At 43.6% G+C, this 15,865-nt stretch overlaps 1 protein-coding gene across 1 annotated transcript in view; it reads right to left on the bottom strand.

The window, feature by feature from the left end:
• Positions 1–368: 368 nt before the first annotated feature.
• Positions 369–15,865, bottom strand: part of CMIP (c-Maf inducing protein) — a gene marked incomplete at its 5' end in the record, with an annotated part of 131,235 nt that continues 115,738 nt past the window's right edge. Inside the window, 11 exons of the mRNA XM_082289806.1 lie at positions 369–888; positions 3,792–3,862; positions 4,926–5,031; positions 6,516–6,662; positions 7,402–7,449; positions 8,371–8,511; positions 9,961–10,077; positions 12,595–12,702; positions 14,156–14,204; positions 14,654–14,680; positions 15,765–15,830. Of these exons, the coding sequence (XP_082145932.1) occupies positions 835–888; positions 3,792–3,862; positions 4,926–5,031; positions 6,516–6,662; positions 7,402–7,449; positions 8,371–8,511; positions 9,961–10,077; positions 12,595–12,702; positions 14,156–14,204; positions 14,654–14,680; positions 15,765–15,830 (934 nt within the window). The 3' untranslated portion in view covers positions 369–834. The remainder of the gene's footprint in view (positions 889–3,791; positions 3,863–4,925; positions 5,032–6,515; positions 6,663–7,401; positions 7,450–8,370; positions 8,512–9,960; positions 10,078–12,594; positions 12,703–14,155; positions 14,205–14,653; positions 14,681–15,764; positions 15,831–15,865) is intronic.

The raw sequence follows: 15,865 nt of genomic DNA, 5'->3' as shown, positions 1-15,865 counted from the left end.
TTTTGATAACATTTGAGGCATTTTGAAATTAAAAAAGACAACGCAATGAATGTTGACAGAGAGGAGTATAATACAGTTTGCATTACTAAAAGGCAATTCTTCAAGGAGGACATTTCCTTAAAAAAAATAATAATAACAACAAGACAGCAAACTAGTTTATACAGTACTATACGCAAAAAAAAAAGGGTAAAAGAATTAACAATTCATAAATAAAAGACAGGTCCCAGACCTGTTATTTGTGAACCATTTTCTTAAATAGGTGCATTATGTAAATCTTATGTACAACAAAATTACTTTGCATAACAACTGCAAGGACATGGGGGGAGGTGAAAATCATATTGGTTTTGGTTTTCTTCTCTTGAGATTTTTGTAAGTTTGATTTTCTGGAGCAAAACTGGTGAAACAGGAGTTCTGGCTGGCTGGGTGCCAGCCAAGGAAACCCAGGTAAATAAGGACAAAGGAATATATTTTTTTTCTCCACACGGCATAAAACACAAAGGCAAATAAAATCCACAAAGGTGTTTTTTTCCTCTTTATAATCCTCTTGCTGCTACAAAGTCCTTTTTTGTTTGTTTGTTTCCTTTTCAATTTAAATTATGTTGATTCTGAAATCACAAAGCTGAAAGAATCCGACAGGGTCCAGGCTTGCCCCGTCCTCCCAACACACACAACTCCACTCTGCTACCCCACAACCACAACTCCTGCCACCAAGTCCCTGGACTCGCTGCTCTACAGGAATTGGCCAAAAGTTATTTTCTGGTTTGTTTCAATCTGTTTTAAAAATCTTTTCCTTCTCACAAGAAGCAAAAGAGAAGAGTCGGAGGCAGGGAGAGTTCACCAGGCTTCGGTGTAGCGGACGTCCACCTCCTTCAGGTTGGGGAGTTTAGCCTGTGAGGGGAGGAAGAGATCAGAATTAACATCATGTTCAGGGCTCAGGTAAAACGTGATTCTTGTCAAATCTCTTGTGTGGGATGATTCCCTGTACTTATCCAACAGAGCAGTGGTACCCAAATTTGAGGAGGAATAGAGAAGGGGGGTAAAAGAACTTCCTGGGGATGGAGAGCACCTTGCCCCGCTGTTGCTGGTGTTGATAACTGGCTGCCCAGGGGAGGTAAAGGCCAAAAAACCTTTGTGTCCTGTGACTTTTTGTGTGACAGCAACCCTGGGACCTGTTCAGCTCTGAAGATCATACTTGTATTTCGAATGTGGGCTCCTGAAAGAGGATGAAAGCACCTCTGCTTGGCAAGGAAAGCACAGAGCCCCACTGGTGGTGGTGAGGATGACAGGCAGCCCAGGAGAGCTAAAGGGCAGATACAGCTTTCTGGCCTGTTTCCTACGTGGAAACAATCCTTGGACTTACTCAATTCAGAGGTCATATCCAAATCTGGAGGCAGGCTACAGAAAGGGACAAAGCACCTCCCAGCAAACTGGGAGGACTGATCTGTCAACCACAACTGCAGGAAGAGGCGTGACACCCTCGCCCAGTGCTGAGCTCAGCAGTGAGCCAGAGCGGGCGGGCGTGGTGAAGGAACACGAAGCTGAGCCCTTACACACACACAGGACTGGAGTCCCACCTGCTCTGAAACCCACGCACCAGCCACCAGGTCCAGATCAGACCCTGAGCATCATTTTTTAAGCAAATGCTTAGCAAAATGTGTCTGTCCAACTCCCACCATGAAGGCCTTGAACTGCAGCAGACAGAGACACGTTCCTCCTTCGGCCTCCACATCGCTCACTTTACCCTCCACGTACTAAAACAATTTGTAGAGCATTAGCAACTTTTGGTGTCTTTGCAGTCTCCCTGTCACAACTCCGCTGCTTTTGGCCGTGTCATTCCTGAATTACCCCACATGAGGCAGACGGGGACGGGCCATTTGCGCTGTTCCTACTGGCCGATCCCGTTTCCACGCTCTCTGACCATAATTGCACGGCTAATTCTCTCAAAACAAATAAACATGTTTAATTAGGCCAGGGCATAATTGAGGACTTGGAAGTTTCTAGGAGTCATTATTACCTCACTCCTTGATTTATGTGCACGCATATTTTGATAAGAGCTATTCATAATCCTACAGACACTGCCAGCAAATAATTTTTCAGTTAGGCAATAATGACTTCAGTAGTGGGTGTTTATTTATTGTCTGGTTCAGCCTGCCTGGTACATATGTGGGTGTCTGTGTGTGTGCAAGCGTGTTTAGTGGGGTGGGGGATGGAGCTGAGAGGAAATGTCATCACTGGCTTGTGCCCCAAATGCTCTCGCAAACTGAGGGGAGAAGAAGAAAAGATTTGTATCATAAATATGTTCTTTGAAGTCTGAGCTGTTCTTAACAAACCTACAACCATGTGCCCCAGGGAGAGAAACTACTACCTTTGAACACACAGGGCCCTAAAAAATGGCCACTGAGATAAATCTCGATGGAAGAGGTGAAAGGGGAAAAAGTGATGCCTGCCTGTTTTCTCAGCTTTTTGAATTCTCTGCAATCATCAGGACTTTGCTCACAGCCAGTTTTGCTGTTTGCCCTGGCAAGTCACTTTCTTGTGTTGCTGCTAAGGACTATTAATGCAATACCAGAGCAGAGGGAACTGGTTAGGAAAATGTGAGTTTCAGTAAGAAGTGAGTGGCAAAGGGCCTCAGAAGCAGGGGTGGGATTGGGGGAGCCTTTCAATAGATGTGATTTCAGAGCCCTGGGCCAAATACAGCATTGACCTTGATTGTCTGTAAATGCCTGGGGCCTGAAACAAGCTCCATTGTGTGAACCCATCTGCAAGCCAGCTGTTAATTCCAAGGACGACTTCTTTGCATATACAATTGTGACACAAGTTTTGAAAACTTGATCTTGAAAACTCCATGCAAGCAGCATTGCAGCTGAGTCCCTGGGGGAGCCCTGGCTCCACAGCCAGAACCAAAGACAGACGTTTGCAGTGAATTTTGAAAGCAGAGCAGTTATAGAACTTGCTTCAAGTTCCAAACTCAACCCAAGGTTGGGACCTTTTCAGTAAACCTGGCCCAACCTGTTTCAAAATCCAAGACAAGCAAATGTCGAGTTTCATCTTGAGTCCTTGGGTCTCTGAGGTAAGATTTTGGGAGAGGCAACTCACACACCACCAGAACGAAGGCAAAGTCCACATGAAGTCATAAAAGCCAACACATTTCAGGCAAGCTTTGTCTGAAACCCCCTGGGGCTACATCCTGGTTCTTTACACCATTTTTCCTAAGCAGTTATAAAGTCACAGTAAAAACCAGACATTACATGTCAAATTTCAGAACTGGGCATCTGTGCAGACATTTCTGCTCAGAGCCCAATTCCAGTCCTAGAGGTGTCAAGATAAATTTGCATCTTCCTTGATACTTTTAGTTCTCCCTTTGTCTTCCAAATCAAAGCTCCATGATCCTGTTCACCCAAGTTACTTCTAGTCCTGTTAACAGTACAGGACATGGTGTGCACTAGATTGTACCTGTCTCTGTATCCTCATCAGAAACAATCAATATGCTTCTATTTACGAAACTTTTACTGATAAAGCCTTTACTGTTGATAGCACTGGCAAAAAGATTGAGCTCCTGATTCTATCTCATGCTTCTCTATTCAGTATATTAAATGTTTCCTGAGTCCATCAAAGCTGGAAACCTCACAATGCTGCCTTCAGTCATTATATCCCCAAAATAATCCACTTCACCACTTCAGGTAACTTTCATGCTACCCACTCCACAGGGTCAGTTTTCCCTGCCCTAGGCATCACCACCATGCTCTTGCTACAGCTACTTCTCATCTCTAGAGGATGCAATTCACAAATACCTTGAGATCTTCGTAGGTATCTGCTGAAAGTTTGGTGCTGTTCATATTTAAACTACACAGGCTCTTCATGGCTGAAAGAGAAAACACACAGATATTTATGATCATGCTGCATTTTCTTAAAATATCATGCTTACAGTAGGCCAAAGCATAAACAAGACATGACTATGTGCAACACTCCAAGGAAAAAGCTGAATAGTGTAAAATACAGAAATACAAATGGATAAACAGCTGTTTGGGCCCTCATCCAGGAAAAAGTCCCTATTTAGGAAGGGCCATCAAGCATATGCTTAAGTCTGCTGACTTCAAAGGAGTTCAGTCAACTTCTCATAATCAGTTTCCTGCACATTATTCTGAATAGTGCCCGTTCTCAGTGCTCTGCATGGTGCTCACTGATCTGGCAGGCCTCCCTCTCCTCCCCCCATTCCCATTTTAGGCTTCAGTACTTAGCAGAATAGTTTCCTAAGATGAGCCATAACTACTGGCCTGTCTGGCACGTCTGCGTAGGATCAAGCCTACTAAAGTAGCCCTCTAAACCCAGCAATGAGGTTTATAATGCACTCCTTGGTGCAGGAGGGAGGTTCATTCCAGCACACTGAGCAGCTCTCAGTGCTCAGGGAATCCTGGATGCCTCACTCTGCCTTGCCTTGTTTAAACTAAGAACAGGGAGAGTTTCACCTCCCTAAAAACAAAGGAACAAAACCTGCCAGGAGTATGGAACCTGCTGCACTGACTGAGAAGCTGCCAGATGGCTTTGCAATCTTCCCCTCCTGCACCACAAGGCCAGGTCCCACCCAGAGGGGATAGCCATGGGAAGAAATCTGGGATGCCCCTGGGCAACAGGTCATCACATGAGATGGAGACAGGTGCCATGAAGCCAGAGGCAAGATCTAGAGTATGGCCCAGGAGGACAAAGCCCACATGAGGCCACTCAGTGCCATCAGGCTCAGGTCCCCATCCCACAGCCGGATGGCTGCAGGACTGGGCAGGGAGAAGGGAAGATTAAACCCAAACACAGTCACAGCTTGTCCTAAATCCCTGCAGAAGCAGTGCCATGGCAATGAGAGATCCGTCTCCTGCATGAACCTGCACGAATTCCACACAAGTGTCCCACACAGCCCCCATTTTGTCACTCACAGCTCAGTGCCAGCAGCCCGGCGTCCGTGACCGGGGTCTCGCACAGGTTGAGCACTTGCAGCATGGTGAGGTGCTCGGACAGGAGCCGCAGCCCCGCGTCGCCGAACTGTGGGGCACAAGCAGAGCTGAGTCAGACAAGGCACTGACACCTCCTGCAAGGACCTCAGTGCAAACAGAGCCATGGAAACGGGGTTTGACTGAGCCCTCAAAGCCACATTCCAATCGCTCGCCACCATCACAAATGACAGCAGAGAAAGCAAATAGTTTTATCCCTGTCTCGAAGGCGGGGAACAGAGAAATTAAGTGCCTTGTGTGCACTTAACCACAGGCCATCACTTAATTAGAGTGGTGCCTTTGAAGCCTGGACTTTGTACAAGCGGGCTCCCACCCAGACTATACACGATGGTTATGGCAGCCTCAGACAGTTCCCAACCACATCACACAAAAAAAGCACGATGCAAGTGGTATTAATTAGCTATTTTGGTCTCAAGAACAATGTACTATTGATTGGTAATTGTTCTATTGACCCACTTGGTTTCTGCTGTTTCTAAATTCTAGATTAATGGAAACCAGGATATCGCAAAATAAAATGGAATCTAAACCCTTTTTTTCTTCAATAAAAAAAAAAAACAACCCACAAAAAGCAGGCTCTTCATTCAGTGAAATCAAACTCATTTTGAACAAAAAGCATCGAAGTTTTTCAAATGCAAAAGTTACATTGTTAAGACAAATCTGGAGGAGATACAAACAGTCTTAAAACAAGAGAGCAATCAGTTTCTACTTCATATTCCCCATACAAAAAAAAAAGGATATTTCTGGGATACAAAGTAGTTAGGAAAACAAAACAAAATATTTACATGACATTTTGGTTAAAAAAATGCTGCTTTTTGTGATTGCACTGACAATAATCATATTTTCAGTGAGCACTATGAATAGGTGCTAACAGAAAATGGGGAAAACCTATTCACAGTGGAGAACCTCAGCAAGCAAAACCAGCAGGGAAATGTAGAAGAAAAATTTAATTTTAGAAGTTCCTTCAATCCACAGCTGAATAATTTGTTCAGTTAACTTGGTCTCTTTTTGCTTACAAAATAATCACATTCTCATTATAATTTCCTTCTACTTATTATCTTGAGGGCTTTTTTGTTGCTGTTGGGTTGTTCAGTTTTCAAGCAATTCATTGCCTAAACTGCACAGACTCTGTGCTTTGCTTGACCACATGAGCTGCACAGCATAATTTTTTCATCCTAACTGGGTGAAAGCAGAAGCACTTCTCAGATGAACAGCAGCACAAGTTCTACTCAGTACACAGTAGCAACCATGTCCAACTGGAACATTCAACCCAAGAGAGCAGCAACGCTTTTATAATTAAAAATAAAACAAATATTAAAAATTGAAAAAAAAAAAAGGGGAAGAGAAAATCAGCTGCCAAGATGAGCTAAACCACAGGAAGGCCCTGTAAAAATAGCAGGAGGACAAAGTTATCTAAGCAAGCCTCTTCACACACTCTTCTTGTGCTGACGTAGTGTGGAATTTTGGAATTAGTCAGCACTGCTTCCTGCTCTGAGCCTCAGGCTGCAGAGCACTTACCTGAGTCGACCACAGGTTCAGCTGCTTGAGCGAAGGCAGTTTGATGAGGTGCTCAGCACAAGCACTTGTCACATTGGTAAAGGCCAGGCTGAGGTTTTCCAGATTTCCAAAAGATCCTGAGCTCAGCAGGCGGGCCAGGTCTGCATCCTGGAAGCAGACAGGAGATTGCTAAGAGAGACTGTGGATGCCCAGGCTGGGACCGTGCAGTGTCACCCATACTGGTAACCAGAGCGAGTTGCACAACTGCTCCGCTTGTTTACAGTAACAGAGAACCACACAGAGCAGTTTCTGTTTGTTTGGCAAGCAGCTGGGCTCTTGTGGCAGCATTGCTTCACACACCCTGGGAAAAATTTGTCCAAACATTAGGACAAAAATGTCCTTTGCGTGCGTATCCTTACGAGACACAAAGGCTTCAGTGTTGGAACAAATGCTGAAGATGGGTCTTTGAACTTCATGAAGATTTAACCACAAGGTCCAGGTCCCAGCTGTGCTCAGCACCATTACCTGGCCTCAGTGAAGTTAGTCTGGGTTTGCACCAGGCTTAAATGCAACAGTGCTGGGTCTTTTTGAGACTTCCATGACTAAAATCCAGAACTGGACATGGTGAAGTTTGCCTTTTTAATGTAAAATTCTGTCCCCAGATTTGCCATTCCAAATCTGAGCGCCCCTATAAATATGACAGGCTGGTGCTGGTGTTGGAAACTGTTGCATAGACCCAAGAGCAGAAATGTGCCCTTACTTGTGTAAACTCCAGTTGTGTTGACAGAGCAAGTAGAATGGCTCCCCACTCAACCGCCCAAAACCACTGTGCCACATGGCAAACATAAATCAAGTGTTTAAATATAGAAAGACAAAGCTTGTTTTTCTATTGACATGATTAACTTACTGTGGACTTGGATGGCAGTGTTAACCTTGTGGGGCCACCTTTTCTTTGCTGTAAAAGAGAAGATATTTTGGTCAAACAAGCTGCCATTCTACGTTTCAGACTCACTGAAGTACAGCAAGCTCCTCACACTAGAGTAAACCCTGCTCCCATTTCAAAGCTTCCTGCCAGCCCTTCCACCTCATCCCTGCTTTTCCTGCACTGAGTGTGCCTGTGGCTCCCCATGGGACACCCACTAACCACAGCTAAGTGGGTCTTCGTGCCTTCTGTCTGCTTCAGCCTGCCAGCATTTGGCTACTTTCACTTTAAAGGAAACCACTTTAAAATGCTGGGCAAAGTGAGCAAAGGGGTTAAGATGGCGCAGCTGATAAAATCATTTGTTTGACTTCAAAAGAAACATCTACTTTTCAGGCTGGGAGCAGGGGTTAAAGACAAATATAAATGTGAAAGAAAGGAAGAGGAAGTTTGTGGGTATGTTTGCATAGGTGAAAAAGTGCTAATGAGAGCAGGTCCATTTTAAATCTGTAGGTCCTCTCTTTAAAAATCAGGAAGAATTTTTTTCTGTAGGCTCTAGCTCTGAGAACTAGACCTAAAGACCATCTCAGTGAAATGCTGCGAATGCCAGAGCATTCAGAAATGCTGGCCAGCACTAGAACCATTTGCTACTCATATGTCAAAAGGTGGCAGAATTTGACAAGCTGACTTGTAAGATCTTGAGACAGCAGGGTTTCACCTTTATTCCTTCACACAGATCCTAAGCAGGTTATTGAATATCATTCATAAACATAGTATGGGATTAGTCACATCAGTAAATATCACACAGTATATATATTCACAGTGAAATCCTCCGAGTACTGCTCCCATCCTGTTGTTAACTGGGAATTTCACACCCTGCTTGTCTTTCTTTTGTACCTCCATTTGTGGAGAGCACAGACCCCAACGTGCTATGGCAATATGTGCAGGGTGACATACCAGCTCCTTTAACTCCCTCTGCCTCTCACACAGCTGTTCATACATTCTCTTTCCCACGTCTGTGCTTTCCAGGGTGGAGATGATCTGGAGCTGGGTGTCGTTATTATCAATGATGTTGTATTCCAGCATCAAACACAAAATCTAGCAGCAGAACAAAATGGGAGTGGTCAGTGCAGGGCTTTCATTCCATTTCTTCCAAATATCCTAATTACACTATGGGTTTGGTGGTTTAAATTCCTGGTAAGTTTTTAGAGCATGCATTATGGAGGTTAGATTAGAGGATATCACAGCAATATTTATGGCCCTTCCAACACATGAAACCACTTTCTTACTCATAAAGAATGAAGTGTAATCTCCAAAAGCCAGCCTGTCTATCCTGCCTCCCATTAGTGCTCATTCCTTCTGACTGAGAGGTGCAGTCATTTGCATCAGGCCGGGAAGATGGCTCCATGCCATAGCCCTCTCCAGAACAGGTACAATTGATTCACTATTTCCCAGGTCCCTGGGCTGGGCTGGGGACTGGAAGAGCTGGGACACTGCACACCAGCAGCACCAGAGCCAAGCAGCTCCTTAAGGGCAGGATTTTCCATCCCTAACTGCTGGGATTTCTGTGCAAGTAGAACACGTGTGAGGTGTACCCAGTCCACGAGGCAGGACAGGAAGAGGGCAGAGACACTCCAAGGGAGGATGATGCTGGGAACTCACTGCTGTGGCCAGGACATCCCCACCTCACTGGGAACACACCCAACTCACGCTGGGAAAGGGACTGCCAGAAGCAAGTCAGATCCCAAGGGATGATTCCAGTGGGTCACACAGATTTAGGATACAAGCTGCCCCTCCATGCTGCCTTTCCTTTTCAGCTATATATCATGCCATTGCAATTAAAATGCAAAGCTTTTATTCCCTCCATAATTTCAATTATTTTTAATGAAGAAAAAAAAATCCAGCAACATTATATTCAAATGCATGCAGTATGCTCCTTTATTTACTGGATTAAATTAGCATGCACAGATCTAAGTCAATGAAAAATTGTAACTCCTTCCATCTATTTATCCACTCTCTTTCCACTGATAACATGACATTTATCAAGAAACTTCTCTTAAAAAACCCAGAAAAATACATATGAACTATTAGCACAACAAAAATAAAAACTCATAAGCATTAAAAAAATGTGTATTAACTCAAGCAAATAAGGTTTTATAAAAGCACTTCCTGTGCACTGCTCATTTTGTATGTGGCAAGACAAGAATCAGGCATTTCATCATGGAAAAGCCCTGTGGTTGTGAACTGTGATCTCTCACCACAGCCTACACCATCATGGCAACTTATTTCCCACCCTAACCTCTCCAGCTGCATTACAGCAAACAATCTCTTTCTCCACAAATTCGTGCACTCACCTTTCATTTAACTCACACTCAGGCCTGCAAAACAATAATATTCTGTTTCCCTTAAACCAGAGAAAGACAACCACCCACTGCTGGTGTTTGACACAACACAAACCTGACATCTGCTAGAACCAGTTCTGGGAAAGGCAGTGGGAACCTGAACACTGCTCATAAACTTCTATGACCACATGTTTTTAGGGCTTACCTCTACCATTGTCTGGTTACCCCTCAAAGCCAGCAGCATGCAAGGTCCTAATTTATTTTCAGCCAGTGAAAGCAGGAACTTCTTCGTTTTATAGCAGGATCCCATTAAAATATGAACCTATTTGAGAAACAGAGGTAAAATTAGGAGTGTAGGCCTAAGAAACACATGCACCTCTGGAAGGGATATTGTTATGCAGTCAAAAAGTGCTAAGTATGTGCAATAAACCTAAAGGAATGAAGGCTCTCTTTACAGAGAGGGGTTGCAGTGTCTCAACAGCTTTACTGCTGAATGGAAGTGAGGTCTTGAAGAAGGCAGTGCCCAGTGAGATCTGAGGGAGTGGGAAGTTTTTCTCCATAAAGGAGCCCAGCTGACAGCCTGACAGAGGCTCCCCAGGAAACATCTGAGCAGCTGTGCAATTGCCCCCACTCCCAGTAACCTGATGAACCCAGCCCCAAGGGAACCACTGGGGATTTTGCCTTCACATCTGTTTGCACTTCGGTTTCTCTGGAGATGCCAGCTGGGGAGCAGGGGCTGTGTGGGCTGGGTGTCTAGGTAAAAGGCAGTGCTGCTGGCAATCTGCTGGCCTTGGTTAAGGGGTGGTGACAGACAAAATCACCTGTTCAGGATGAACAGACAGGAGCTGACTGAGGAAGGAAGGACTGCTTTAAGAAAATCTGGCAGTCCTGAGCACTAAGTAAGTGATGACTTAATGAGCTTTCATGCTCTTGGGCCAGTATCTTGCTTTGTCTTTTGCTCAGTTTTCCCTGAAAGGAAAGAACCGCTGAGAACATCTCCTGAGTGAGACTCCATCGAGTCCTTGAGCTGACAAAACTGTTCTGCAGACTCTCTGCAAGCTCCAGAAAGCACCATGTGATATCACATAGTAACACCTATGGCAGAAATGCAAAGCCACTTGTAGAAATCAAATATAAGTCTCTTCCCACAAAAGAGGTTGGCCATATTATATTTCCAATGCAAAGGCCCTAGAGATTAAATGCAGAGAAGTTTGGGTTCCTAGAAGAAAGTCTTACTTCATAGCCCAGATGGCTGATTCACCATTTGCTGCAGAGCACTATGTGAGAATTTGCATTTTCCAATAGCCTGGGCAGGAAGAGCTCCATTATGTGGACTCAACATCAGCACTACTCTACAATAACCTTGTAAATACGTTCTGTGGCCCTCCTGGCTCATGGCATTGCCTGCATTATGTTCAATACTGCTGAAAATATCACAACCGTGCCATGATGAGGTCAATTTTATGTGAATCATGGCTTCACTACCAGCCAAGCTCTTTAGAAAAACAAAAAGTCTTTTTTTCCTTAAGCATCCATCAGCTCAGGTGGCCTTTAAAAACATGAACCTCCAAGCGAAAAGGGATTTAATTTAATGCAGTTTTCATTAAGTTTTTTTAGAGGTTTTCTTGAGCAATGGAAAATACTGACACTGACAGTAAAGTAACATTAGGTGCATCTCGGAACAGGGTGTTTTTCAAACTTTATGGTTGGTCGTTAGCAGCTCTTTAAGTATTTATCAACATCCTTGCAAAGGGCACAGAGTACTGCATATTAATGTGTGTTAGCATTGTGCTTTCTCATGCATTCCATCTCCTGATGCTCACAAATATCTTGAACCACAACAGCTCTCAAGAGAAATGATACAGTTCTGAAGAAATTTTCTTTTCAAAGAGAAAAGACAGATAAACAGTGAATAGGGATGAAACCTTTTGTAAACAGTCTTCTTCCATTATCAGTATCTGATCCATCTGAATTTAAGGGTAGAGACAGACATGTACGTTCTTTATGTCCCAAAATGTGCAGCATGAGGGAGATGCACAAAGTGTAGATCCCCCTGGAAGACACCTCATTGTGTGCCCAACAGCCAACTTCAACAAATGTTTTCCCCCTCAGCAGGGAAAGGCAGTAATTTCATTTCCATCTTACTTGGTATATGGAGAAACAATACAGAGAGAGACCTACGTGACTCGACCCAGGTTGCACAGGAAGACAGTGCTTAAATCACATCACTGATTAAAACCTGTTATTTTCTGTCTAGCCCTTCTCAGAGTTACAAAAGAAATAACTGCTGGAAATGGAATGCCGGTTTCTAATTACACCTCCTCACAACAATGTAATTGGGCAGAGACACTGATAACACCTTTTTATATCTATCCATCCATCCTTTGATTAAGTCAATGTAACTGTTGGTTTCAAATTCCAGGGTAGCCTATAAACACAAACTATAGGTGTGCGTGCACAGAACAGCCTGTCTCCCCTGTCTCCCAGTATTGCATGCTCCCTGAGAGTTTTTTGATACAGACACACAAACACATGTATTTATAAATACAAAAATACATTCATATGCACAGGCATGGTTTGTGCATTGCACTACCAGTGAGAAAACATGACAAGGTTCAAAAAGAGAACAGTAACGTGCTAACCAAACTGTGACTGCAAGGGAGGCCGATGGATTTGGTGACAGAAAGATCTGGATTTTCTGGTGAATGCTCATGGTTTACAGAATCACGATTTTGATAATTTATTTTTTGACAAAAGCAAGTAATCTTGTTACTGCCAACTAGGCATTAGCTACTTACTGCAAAGACGTTTCTAAACTCCCATTACTGCAGACACGTACCATACTGGCAAAGAGCTCTCCATCATCGTCACAGGCCACTCCCCCAGGGCTGTAGAGCTGGAACCAGCCGTCTTTGCCAGCTCTCACACTCAGCAAACACGAGTGGACCTGCCAAGAAGTGAACACATTGGGAAGGTTACACTTCCTGCCAATAACCACCAGTCTCCCACACCGGGCCAAAAGTAACTGCAAAACCAGGCACTGCTGGAAATTTCATGGTTAATATTCCAATCTACAGAGCTGCAGGCCAGTCTCCACTCCCAGAATCCATTTTGTCAGTGTAACCGAGGAGGGAAGCTGCATCATCACGAATTGCATGGCCCTTTTCATTCCCTTTACACAAACCAAATACAAAACAGCTCTAATCTAGAACAGCTCCTTTCACTTGGGAAAAAAAACACCACAAAAAACCCAAACAAAAAACCCCCACAAATTTCTGAGTTTCTGTCATTTTCCCCCCATCCTCCCAGCATGTGTGTCTATACATCTGATGTGATCTGCATACCAAATGCAGTGGCTGATGGCTTGTTCATTCCAATCATTAGAAATTCTTATTACTCCTTCTCTAATAAAATTTGACCAGAGTCAGGGTGAAGGAAATCCACAGGGAAAACTCAACAGGGATATATAACACGGAAGCTGCACTGGAGAACTGGCACCAGTGAGCAACCATTAGTCTAAATTTGGCCCACTGTAGAGATTACTATATTTAGTCCCACAATTTAATAGAGAAGTCATAATTAAGCTTTATTTTTTTTCCTTTTCTTTTTTTCCTTCACTTGGAGAAACAGATGTTCCACTTCAATTTTTGAGGGGTGTGTGTGTGGGAGGTAAATCCTTTCCTTTGAGCACGGAACACTAGGGACAGATGAAATCCTGGTGCCATTCTAGGACAAGAAGGTCTCATCTGACAAGGGTAACTACTGCTCACAAGAGCTAAACCCATGGAAACCAGGAGTTCTGGGCAGTGATACAGCTTCACCCACAGTTTGAGGGAGCTTTCTTGCCTTTATGCCAAAAGCAAGAATCACTGTGGATTAGAGGTTCCCTCTGACTCAGCCAAAGCTGATGATGCTGAGCAGGCTCTGAGTGCAGCTCCGAAGCAGCAGCCACCACGGGGCTGCAGCAACACTCTCACCCCAGTAACACACCTCCCACCCCTTTTCTGCTGCCAATTCACAAGAATTACGGTCATTTGCACACAACATAGCTGAAACACAGCCACATAAAACCTGTTATTTTGTAAGCTGCGTGGATCCGTGGATTTTGCTTCCCTTTTTTTTTGTACAGAAGATGAAAAGCTCTGAGTGATCCCACAGAATGGGAAAATCTTGCTGGTTGCAGTTTACTGCAGAACAAGGACATCAACTGATGCGAGACAAGGAGGTGATGACACATAAACCTGACACATAAATCACCCTGAGTGGCCACTACTCCTTAAGAGACTTAGGCAGAGTAAAACCACACCGTGTTTTGAAACCAACTACTTAAGGAAAGATCTGAACAAGTGCATTTGCAATCCCTCCCATTAATAGTCTGTGTAAACTGCCAACAAACTCACTTCTTGCCTCGGGTCTTCTGCAAATCTCTGGATCACATATTTCAGCTCCCTGAAAAAAATAGGAGTAAGAAGGACAAGGATAAGCAGTTGCTGGTTGCAGTATTTGCACAAGTGTCACATTTCTTTTGAATAACACCTAGCATTATATATATTCATGCACTTTGGAGAGAAACAAGTTAAACTCCTTCCACGGGAAGGAAATATGATGCCTAGAAGTAATTACCAAGGACAGTGTCTGTTCACAATAGCCTAGAAAATGTTTCAGAGATGTGTACTGACAAACTCCTTTGTAAATTCTATCAGCACCCAGTGGCTTTAGTCCTTGGGCTCCTGCTAGCACAGTAAATTACAAAGAAAACTTTTTATTGCTAACAGAACATGCTTACAGCCCTTCACAGATAAAAGCCATTAGAAACACAATACTGAATAATGCATCACTGCTATTATTGACTAGTACAAGTATTTATTCAATAAAACAAAGGAGCCCCAGAAACTTACTTTGTGAATTTCTCATGTGCCAGAGCCCTGAAATTTAAAACAGAAAACAGAAGAGTATGAGGATTTGAGAGAAGGGAAAAAGGGGAAAAAAACCCCAAAAAACCAAACAAGCACTTTTCAGTTCTTTCCAGATAATAAAAGGACTTGCTAAGCAACCGCAGCACGTAAGACCAAAAAAAAAATCTTTCAAAAAAATCAGATAAAGCCTCTTTCATTAACCTAGGGAGGAAAATTACTTAGAACAAATCTTGTAACTTTTCTTGAGTCTGTCTTAGACAAGGCTCTGACTAACGCCAGTGGGAGCTCTGGGTCAGAAGAAAGTAAAAGACTTACAATACCATTATGTAATTACAAACAGAGTTTTGGCTACCTCTGAGAGCCAGGTGTATTCTTTAATTGCAATGCAATTAGGGTATGGTCGCAGCTAATTAGCATCATAGATCAGTAAAGCAATTAATGGTCATTTTGTGAAGTGCCTTGCATCATGGTATGGTTTACAACTCCCCCAAGACTCACGTTTGACTTAGGTAATGATGTCTCTGTTACCTATCTCCAAGCTCTCACTGTAGCCCAGGTAACCTGGCATGGAGGATTAGACCTCTGTGATTCAAGACATCAGGTCATTAGGGGATGTGATAAGCCAGCAAATTGTACAATTACAGGTTGTAATTTTTGTCTGTGGAGGTCTGCACTTTATAAACACCACTGCTCATTAATAGGTTTCCGAGGGAGCTCAGCTGATCTGTAGGGCAGCTTCTTCATTTAATGCAAAGCACAAATGACAGGAGTCTCTGTGACGCCAGCAAAGCATCCTCCTCCACTAAATCTCTCACTTTGCTCTCCTCCTCACCAGCTTTCCTTCCCTTCCTGTCTGCCTGTCTCTAGTTAACCATATTTCTCTTTGGGATCATCTGAGAGAAATGGGGAAGGAAGTTAAACATGGGGAGGTCTTCACATCCCTCTGCATCAGCCAAAATCAACTTCAGTTTCTAAATCAATACTAGAGGCACAAAGCTCCCATTACCATCGCTTTCTACTTGACGTGTATTTCACCATAAAAAAAGACAGTAACAAGAATAAGCCAGTAAATACTAAGACAGTGCAAACTCACTCCTTGGGAAATGGGATAGGTTGAAGCAAGCTGGCCAGGGCTGGTCTCCAGTCATCATAGTCTGACCTGCAAAACGAACATTTTGTTAATAGGTTACCAGG

Source organism: Coloeus monedula (assembly GCF_965178545.1).
Source record: "Coloeus monedula genome assembly, chromosome: 13".
Lineage (NCBI taxonomy): Eukaryota > Metazoa > Chordata > Aves > Passeriformes > Corvidae > Coloeus > Coloeus monedula.
This window is presented reverse-complemented; position numbering and strand designations above follow the sequence as displayed.